The sequence below is a fragment of the Chiloscyllium plagiosum genome, chromosome 9 (assembly GCF_004010195.1).
Source record: "Chiloscyllium plagiosum isolate BGI_BamShark_2017 chromosome 9, ASM401019v2, whole genome shotgun sequence".
In the NCBI taxonomy this organism is placed as follows: domain Eukaryota; kingdom Metazoa; phylum Chordata; class Chondrichthyes; order Orectolobiformes; family Hemiscylliidae; genus Chiloscyllium; species Chiloscyllium plagiosum.
In genome coordinates this window covers 22714036-22724526 of record NC_057718.1, presented here as the reverse complement: position 1 = coordinate 22724526, position 10491 = coordinate 22714036, and the positions used below count along the sequence as shown (strand labels likewise).

At 41.4% G+C, this 10491-nt stretch overlaps 1 protein-coding gene across 1 annotated transcript in view; it reads right to left on the bottom strand.

Moving 5' to 3' along the window:
- Nucleotides 1-10491, bottom strand: part of ryr2a (ryanodine receptor 2a (cardiac)) — a 749067-nt gene that overhangs the window by 87997 nt on the left and 650579 nt on the right. The window contains exons 78-79 of the mRNA XM_043695572.1: nt 2877-2976; nt 396-475 (exon numbers count right to left, since the gene is read on the bottom strand). Coding sequence (XP_043551507.1) covers nt 396-475; nt 2877-2976 — 180 coding nt within the window. The remainder of the gene's footprint in view (nt 1-395; nt 476-2876; nt 2977-10491) is intronic.

Sequence of the window (10491 nt, the reverse complement as noted above, 5' to 3'; positions counted from 1 at the left end):
AAGTTTCAAACATGTGTGTCAAAGCTGCTCACACGCCCTGTCCAACATGGAGTGCCATACACCGGGAAGTGAATGATAATGTAAGATATACAAATTCTTACAGTGCCAGAGAGTGGTGGGGGCATGGAATGCGCTGCCTGTGGGAGTGGCAGAGTCAGAATCATTGGCGAACTTTAAGTGGCAATTGGATAGGTACATGGATGGGTGCTTAAGCTAGGACAAATGTTCGGCACAACATTGTGGGCCGAAGGTCCTGTTCTGTGCTGTATTGTTCTATGTTCTATGTTCTGTAAGGTTACCCATTTAAACTGTTTTCTAGACTCCAATTGTGGTATAATCAATGTCTGGTACAGATTCATCATCAGTCCTTTGTTTTGGTATTCAGTCTAACTTACCTGTTGAACTGTTGAGTTTCCGCCATTTAGAATAGCGATCCCAAGCTTTAGAGTGGATGCAACCATCGGTCCCATTTCTCCTAAGGAAAATGACAGCAATTACTGAATACTTTTATTTACAAACCCATGTTAAACAACGGTACAATATCGCGGGTCCACGATTGAGCAATGACACGAGGTTGCTAGCAATAGCCTTAAATCTCTATTCTTATAGTTTTGGTAGCAAATTTCACAGCATTATGAGGCAAATATGTCAATGTTAAACATTTCACCTCTGGGCTTTCAGAAATTACAATGCAGGTGGATTCAACAATCTAAGATTCAGCAAGAAAGTAACAATTATATGTTCAGAACAAATCCACAAGGAATTTAGTGATTAATCTAACTGATGTAGAAGATGGGAAGATCAAGGTCTCATTGTAGAATTTTCTTACCACAGGGACCTCTCTCAAAAAACTCTTGAAATGTCTCATACTGCAGGGTAGCAACTTAAAGGAAAATTAAATAAAATCCAAATCACCAAATGACAAAAGGGAACTAGCAGGGATCTGGGTGGCAGAACATTTGTGAAAACAAGTAATAATAAAAAAGGTATTGATCAGAAGATTTACCAGGATGTTGCCCATGCGTAGAGGTTCAGATATGAATCGAGATGGACAGACTGCAGTTCTTTTCTTTGGAGTAGAGGAGAGTGTGTGTGTGTGTGTGTAACATGATTGAGCTGTATAAAGTTATGAGCTGCGGAGATAGTGGAGTGAGGAAAAAACTTTTCCCTTGATGGATGGATGGATCAATGATCGAGGGCATAGATTTAAGATAAAGAGCAGAAGATTTTGAGTAGATGTGAGGAAAAGGTTTTTCACAAAAATCTGGAACTCACTGCATGTAGGGGTGATAGAAGCAAAAACGCTCAAAGCATTTAAGAAGTATTTTGATGTGCATGTGTGATGCCAACTTTTACAAGACTGTGGGCCAAGTGCTGGAAAATGGGATTAGAATGGTTAAGTGGTTTTTTTTGAACAGCGAGGAACAGAAAAATAACTGAAGAAGGAAACAGCCTGAAAAGGAAAGATTATCTCTGAACCTTTAAAGATTTTTCTTCCATTCAACATGTTTACCTGACCAGTTTTAGTGGACAAACTGCATTTCAGGAGGAACTTTGATCAGAGTTTAGGGAAACTCTCTTAGCTGCCCTTGACCTACACTTGCTTACAATGAGCATGTTTAATAATATCCTTCCAAATTCTTATCATTAATGAGTGTATCTCAGTGAGTTTTAACACTAGCAGAGATCAGAAACATTTGTGAGGGATTTATTTTTGATTTTCACATCACACTTCATGAGTTCTCTGCCTGGAAGTAAATCCACCACCCAGCCTCATTGCCTCCACTATAGGTATTGCACGGAGGCAGACCAAGTATCTATCCCAGCTGGAATAGGATCACCCCAGCGATCCATCTGGTTGCATTGCCTACCAACTAAGCAACCTGGTCTTCCCAAGGAGTTTGAGTCACTGTGGTAAGATATAGTTTCATGAACAAATTGTAGCCTGGAGCTATGGATAGTGATGGAGAGACTCCAACTGCTTTCCATTGTAATGCTGACCTAAAATCTCTCTCACTCATCATCTTCTATTGGTATATGTTGGAATGAGTTACAACTGATACTCAACCTCTTTGGCTGCATTGTGAGTAAACCATCCACGTACTGGTGTAGGTCCTGAATTCAAAGCTTCTGAGTCAGAGACAGGGTTGCTACCACTGCCACACAAGATTCCTTCCCCTGTTGTACGGATAGGAATGATTTATTGCTTATGGTAGAAGTGGCATAGAACACTTTGTGAAGGACACACAGCGTTGTATCTTGAATAATAATCTGACTGCCAGAGGACCAGGGACATTATTGCCCCAATCTTCATGGGGTAGAATTTCCAAACTGCAGGAAAGATTGTTGATTGGCAGCTTCCCACACATGTGACTTCTTTCCCATTAACATTTCTTCAAAAATATTCAGGTTAAATTAGGATATGATTTCTGTGCAGGAAACACCATATGACTTTTGACTCAGTTAAAATAACTGGTGTCAAATCTGAAATTGCTTTATTTTTGTCATAGTTTACAATTGAATTATTCATTTCTGTCAGTAGTGGCATGATCTACATTTTTATCTCAAAAGTTTAGTCCTCTTCAATAAAAGGAAGTTCCATTATCTCCAATAAAGGTTTATACTGGACTTAAAAAGTTCACTCTGTTTTGTTCTCTCCACAGATCCAGTCAGACTGCTAAGTTTTTTTCCACACTTTCAGTTTTTATTTCAGAATTACAGCATCCTCTATTGATGGAATTTTAATTCATAACTTAAGGCCATTACCCTTGACACTGGTATGTTAATGGCCTTTTCATAGGGTGCTGGGAATTGCTTTGGTTGAAGATAGGTTTTTTTTTAACAGTGAAGCTCCATAGAACCCTTAGTTCATTTACCTTTGCTGGCACTGATCATCTGCAGAACCATCTCAGCAGCTCCTCGGTCATGGAGTCTCGCTTGCTGATACAGAAGCTTTTGCTTCTCCATTTCCTTCTCCTGAAGAGATAGAAGGCAGATAATCAAATGAAGGTAAATCAAGCATTTTCTTTTGTCCAACAAGAAGACTTTGCTTGTTTTCAAACCTAGGGCTCTATGCTAACTTCTCAGGCCATACATATTTGAGGCCTAACACTGGAATTTCGACTTTGCTGTTACCTGTATGCAGTCCATCTTTGCAGGAGGCTGACACATGAGGTCAAGACGTCTGCCTCACTGTTTTTCAATAGTCATGCTAGTTCCTTCAACCATCTTAGAGCTGGAGTATCCTTTTTTGAGGAGATTGCACAAACAAATGAACTGATTCAAAATAAAGCCCTTTCTAGCAGGAATCTGGCATTCTCTTTAGGTCGTGTACGGGAATGTCAACAAACACAGTTTTTCGCAGGGCAGACTAGAGAAACTTTTATCTTCTTGCTGTAGGATGATGTGAGAAAATACTTGCTGCACTTTAAGCCTGTTTACACCAACACACTGTGGTTCACAACTTCCAGAATAGCCACGCTCAGTATGTGCTTGGAATCTTAGGTTATTAATCAAGCGTGATTTGGAATGTTGATGAAAGAAGGCGCAAACATTTTTGACTTGTATTGACTAAGCATTTTCCAAATCCCAAAATGTTTGAATTTGGCTAGTGTGGGACAGAATACATGTCCAAAGAGTGTGTCATCCTTGTTTCAGCCAAATCACAACAAGCAACTAATGCAAGGGCATTGTTAGCTCCCAAATGCACCATTATATAATTGCTGTGAGGGAGATCACAGCAGGTCTTTTCCAGTGATTAGATTAGATTACTTACAGTGTGGAAACAGGCCCTTCGGCCCAACAAGTCCACACCGACCCGCCGAAGCGTAACCCACCCATACCCCTACATTCACCCCTTTACCTAACACTACGGGCAATTTAGCATGGCCAATTCACCTGACTTGCACATCTTTGTGACTGTGGGAGGAAACCGGAGCCCCCGGAGGAAACCCACGCAGACACGGGGAGAACGTGCAAACTCCACACAGTCAGTCGCCTGAGTCGGGAATTGAACCCGGGTCTCTGGCGCTGCGAGGCAGCAGTGCTAACCACTGTGCCACCGTGCCGCCCAGTGGTGGAGGATGGAAACAGGCTTGACAAGACCCCTGACGCAAATGTGGATGAACAAATCCGAATTCCTGGTAGATTTGAAGCCTGCAAGTCAGCTATAAAGAGGATACCGCAGCTTGGATGGGACAAAGTTGGATACCAACAGAAGGCAGTCTAGAGCCCTGCAGAGTACAGCAGCGTTGGGCGTTCAATGGCACGGCTGAAAGCTGAACACATGGGGGTGTGAAACAATTAAATCTGCATCATGTGCAGACAAAAGAAACTTTGGGAGACATGTGTGGCTTATGAGGAGCAGCAGCAGTAGCAGCAGCAAAAAGCAGGTCGTCATGAAGCTGGTTTTGCTGCCTTTGTGTTCTATTGGAATTACTCAGAAACACGCTGAAAGAACAAAAAATTCAGATGGAAGAGGTTTAAAAAAAAGGCTTTTACAGGAATCTATCTATATATAAAATAGAGGGGATAAAAGGAAAAAAGGACACAAATGAAAAAGATAATGGATTAGAAACAAAAACTACTGAAATACTGTAGATGACACTAACACAGAACAATTAGTGGGTTTTTGTTTGTTTTCTTTTCTTTATTTTTTTTGTTTTACCAGAGTCGTTTCCCAGAAGCTGCCAAATTTGTTTCGTAAATCTTTGATTATATCAAGCTGCAAAAACAAAATTAATCAGTTTTTTGTCATTTCCATGTAGCAAATAAAAACTCCTTGTCTGGAAGAAAATGGTGATCAATCTAAAATGGGAGTGCAAAGTAAAAGGGCAGCCTTGCTTCACTTAGCCATGCCAAAATCTGACAGTTTTGCCTTCATTTTCAACCTCTTCCTCAGTAGCTACACAGTGAAAGAAAACAAAATTCTGTCAGTTCATAAGTCTTTTATTTTTCAGTAAAGCTGCAGCATTCCTTTTGTCACCTTAAAGGGATGGATTTGCTACTTTTTGCAACTTCCCTTCTTTCAATTATTTTTACTCCTCCCTTAAGAACACAGGAACAGCACTGGGCCATTCAGCCCATTAAACCTGCCCTGCTGTTTGACAAAATCATGGCTGATTGAACACTTCTGTGCCTTTTACCCACCTCATCCCAGTAACCTGGAATAGCAGTGGCAATCAGGAATCTAGTAATCTCCACCGTAATCGTACTCAAAGACTGAAATTCCACAACCTTCTCTGATTAACAAAAATCTCATCAAAGTGACATCCCCTCTATTTTAAATTGTACCACACCACCCCCCATTCGAGACTCCTCAAAAGGGGAAACACCCTACCTGCATCAACCCTGTCCATTTATATTTAGGTGCAGTCTGTATTAAGTAATTGGAGGTGATGAGCACAGCTGGCTAGGTGACTAGCATGTAGTTCATTCAGAATAATGCGAACAGTGAGGGTACAAGTCCCTTTCTGGCTGAGATAGATTTGGTATCTGTTTCCTTGCTTTCACCCCTGAAAGCAGTAGGCAATAGCAAACTATCGCTGAAGATAAAACCACCAAGGCAGTGTGCCAAAGACTTGCCTTCATGCAGAGCACAACAGCACATTCGAAAGAACATTAGGTACAACTTCTCAACTGTAAAGATCATTGACAATAAGAGTGAGGAAACATATGAAAGTGAATGGGCATCTAAATTCCCCTTTCTTTGGGTGGTGAGGGAAAGGTGAAGAGCATCATTTCTTGTCTTACCATGTCAATTGGCTGGGACTTGTAATTTACTATTTTGGAAGCTTGATGCAGTAATACTGGCATTATTTTCACCGATTGTAAATATAAAGGGCTACCACAATTAATGGCATGCATTTTCCTTTCACTGATCAATGAATGGGACCCACTCTGAAAAGGTTAGATTATGTCCAAACAGCTTGATTCCCAGCAGTTGCTGCAAGTGGGAGGTAAAAACAACATGATGCATTCTTCAGGGTATCTGGTATCTCACAGAACAGGCAACCAAGGGTATATCTCATTCCCAATTAGAGAAGTGTTGTGAAATGAATGAAGCAGAGTCTGAACCAGAAAGTGGAAGTTAGGACGCTGAATGAACCATCAAATCAAGTGCAGTAAATGCAATAAAGAGAAGGAAAAAGAAGATTGGATTAAGAGAAGCAAAAACAAAACAGACTAGAAGAAAAAAATAAAAAGCTATTACATCCTTTTTAAGGACAACAATTTGCATTTATATAATATCTTTAATGTAGTAAATTGCCCCAGTTGTTTCACAGGGATGTTAGCAAACAACATTTGAGATTGACCCATCTAATGAGATATGAGGGCAGATGGCCAAAAGCAATTGCTTAAAGACATGGCTTCAAAGAGCTTCTTAAAGGATGAAAATGGGTTAAAGAAGCAGAGCTGTTTACAGAGAGAATTCCAGAGATAAGAGTCTTGACAGTTCAAGGTGCCAAAAGGTAGAGCTATTTACAAAATGAAAGATGCTGAAGAAGCCAGAATCAGATCAGCGTAGATATCTTGGAGGGTTACAGGGACATAGCAAGAGCGAGTCTGTGGAGAACTTCAGACATGAGAATAATACAACTGCAGCTGGCTTAACTGGAATCCAATGCAGGTCAGAGAATCTAGTGGCAATAGGTGAATGGGGCGTGGTTCAGGACAAAACAAATCAATAGAGGTTTGAATAGCTTCAATTGCATAAGAAATAAAGCTAAAAAGATGAGTTCCATTTTGTAACAGTTTAATTCATTTTCAGTACCAGGGTACTTGACTGTTAGTAACTAACATTTATCAGGCCACTGTAATGGGTATTTAGACTAAATAATTCAAGCTTTACTTGTTGTAGTGAACTTAGTTTGTGCATAATATGCAAGTACTGAAATTTCTGCCCATTCATTTCAAGACAGAATGCAAGATACTGTTCTCACAAAATTAATGGCAAAGGGTATCAACTTGGACAACAATTTTCAGTTTTTATTATTATGAAGGTTCATGATATATGAATATTGTTTGTTGACAATTTGAGATCTAAAGTGGAGGAAAAGTTGATCTTAGACTTTCAGTTCTGTGAAGATCACACCTCCAATTTTCCATGGGTCAGAAATTAATTTTGAATCGTAAATTGAAAACAGCATTTACAAGAAGTCACATGATTTCAACAGAGTGACCAGCAAGTAGCCAATGGAAGATCACTCCAAGCTTTTCTTAGGATTTGAATATTGTGACCACCAGAGGGGAGGGGGGAAGTAGTTTAATGCAGAAGGAAGAGGCCCACTAACAGCAGATGTGCTGCTATTAGCAGTCTTCAAGCAGTCGGAGCTAGGGAGGTATTTAAAGTCATTGAGGAGACAGCCCCAGTGGCAGAAGGCTGTGGAATGTCTAAGAGAACACACTGGGCAAGACTTTTGAAAATGAGTCCAGGGAAGCCATGCAAAGGATAATAAGCTGTCCAATGACCATGGGCTAGATCCTGAATATTTTTAATTTTTCAAATTCCAATTGTATTTTTTAAAAGAGGGCTGATGCAGCCAAAAATGCCCGTGAATATAATTTGAGTGGCTGTCTGCAGAGAGCGAACTGCCGAATGTCATACCTACAACATGATGGGAATTTCAAATTACAGCCCTTCAAGGAGTGGATGAGGCAAGTCAAAAGAGCCTGGACTGCGATCTCTTGTTCCTATGTAGATAACAAGGGCTGACAATCACTTGCTCAACAGCAAGTAGTCAGGCGGACACATTTTATGTTTTCCCTTTAAACAGTAAACGGGTTCAGAGTTAAGAAACCAAATGTAACTCTACTGAAGTGTGCTGGTGGGATTGAATATCCTTGTGTGGATCAGCCTGGGTTCAAGCATTCAAGTGCCATGAAGATCACAGTCAAAAAAACTATCCCCTAGTTACCCCTGTGCTGCAGGTAAAGGGAGATCTTCATACTTCGAGTGCTGCCAGCCATTAAAAAGGAAACAAGACAACAAAAGGAATGCCAGAGTTCATCCACAGGAGAAAGGATAAAGGGCCTTGTTCCATGCTGTAAAACCCTATGACTCTAAAAAGAATACTAACCAATCTATTAAACTAAGGATCAAAAAACCAACCAATCAACTAGGAATGTCAAGGCTATAGGCAACCTCTACTGCAATGGACACAAATTTGACTATCCACTCTTTGCTAACAATTCAGAGATTGATCCACATATGTTTCTTGATAACCTCTTTTAGAGATTCATCTCCCATTTCTAATTACAGAGCTAATTCCTCTTGCATAAAGATATTAATAAATTACTCTTTGTCGACTCACAAAAGCCTGCGAAAATGGTTAGTTTAATCCTCCTTTTGGGTCTGGGAGAAAGGTAATCACAAGGGAAAGGAACGTTTTAAAATTAATCTTATTGTGACCATCAGAGGAGGTGGGTGAATAAAGAAGAGGAGCCAGTTCATAGTTGTCTGTTAACTATAGGGATCTCATAATCTTAGAGAAATCTATAAAATTCTAACATGACTTGACAGGGTAAATGCAGGAAGTATGTTCCCAATGACCCTGGAGTCCAGAACCTTGAAAACCTGTTTAAAGATTTGGGGCAGACCATTTAGGATCAAGAGGAGGAGAATTTCTTTACTCAGACAGTGGTGAGTCTGTGGAATTATCTATCACTGAAAGAAATTGAGGCTTTTGAATGCCTTCAAGACAGAGTCAGATATAGTGCTTATGGTTTTAGATTACTTTACAGTGTGGAAACAGGCCCTTCGGCCCAACAAGTCCACACCGACCCGCCGAAGCGCAACCCACCCATACCCCTACATTTACCCCTTACCTAACACTACGGACAATTTAGCATGGCCAATTCACCTCACCTGCACATCTTTGGACTGTGGGAGGAAACCGGAGCACCCGGAGGAAACCCATGCAGACACGGGGAGAACGTGCAAACTCCACACAGTCAGTCGCCTGAGGCGGGAATTGAACCCGGGTCTCTGGCGCTGTGAGGCAGCAGTGCTAACCACTGTGCCATGATCATATTGAATGTTGGAGGAGACTCACAGGACCCAATAGTCTAAACCTGCTCTGAGTTTCTATGTTTCATCCCTGCTCACATGGGAGCTTAACGGTTTTGGGTATTCCATCTGGAACCGTAGCAAATTGAGGAATCTCACTGGGGCTGGGTGCAACAGCAGAATTAATAATTTTTTTAAGGTGTCATGAGAGACAAAAATTGAAGAAAATTACATCTAGTGAAAGCACAGCAGTTTGCTGAAAAGAAACCGATTATAGCTGTATCAGCTGAGCAAGAAGCTTTAGTGTGGAGAACAGGATGACTCTTTACTGTGGTTTGAGTGGTTGTCAGGCTATTGCTGGGATCACAGGGATGAATCTTTCTTCTGGATGTTTGTAACGAGATTGCTCAAATAGGTTTTGTCAGTTGTAACATAATTCAGATTTTTCTCTTTGTATTAAACATTGGTGTTCTTTTATTAAAAGTAGATATGCAGTCTATGATTACATTGAGCTCTGTGGTAAACAAAAAACAAAATAAAACTTATGGACCATCAATCTGGGTCTCAGTGTTAGATCTGATTGTCCAGTAATATCAGCAGCTGGGATGTAAACAACGCTTAACTACATTTCTGCCTGGATCTAAAACTGTGTGATTTGTCCATCAATATGGTGGTTAGCATTATACTTATTTTACTGAGGTAAAACTTTGGAGCAATATGTAGAGGAATTGGCATAACATTTTCATCCAACATTTCATACTTGGAGGTCACATGGCTTGACGTTCGAGATACCACCCACGCCCTCCACCTCCTCAAGACTTCCGTTTCCCCGGCCCCCAACACCTCATCTTCACCATGGATATCCAATCCCTCTACACCTCCATCCGCCATGACCAGGGCCTCCAAACCCTCAGTTTTTTCCTCTCCAGACGTCCCCAACAGTACCCTTCCACCGACACTCTCATTCGTTTGGCCGAACTGGTCCTCACCCTTAACAATTTCTCCTTCGAATCCTCCCACTTCCTCCAGACCAAAGGGGTAGCCATGGGCACACGTATGGGCCCCAGCTATGCCTGTCTCTTTGTTGGCCACGTAGAGCAGTTGATCTTCCGTAATTACACAGGCACCACTCCCCACCTCGTCCTCCGCTCCATTGAATACTGCATTGGCGCCACCTCGTGCTCCCACGAGGAGTTGGGCAATTCATTAATTTCACCAACACATTCCACTCTGACCTTAAATTTACCTGGACCATCTCCGACACCTGGCTCCCCTTCCTGGACCTCTCCATCTCCATCAGTGACGACCGACTTGACACTGACATCATCTACAAACCCACCGACTCCCACAGCTACCTGGATTACACCTCTTCCCACCCTACCTCTTGCAAAAATGCCATCCCGTATTCCCAATTCCTCCGCCGTATCTGCTCCCAGGAGCGGTTCCACCATAGAACACACCAGATGGCCTCCTTCTTCAGAGAC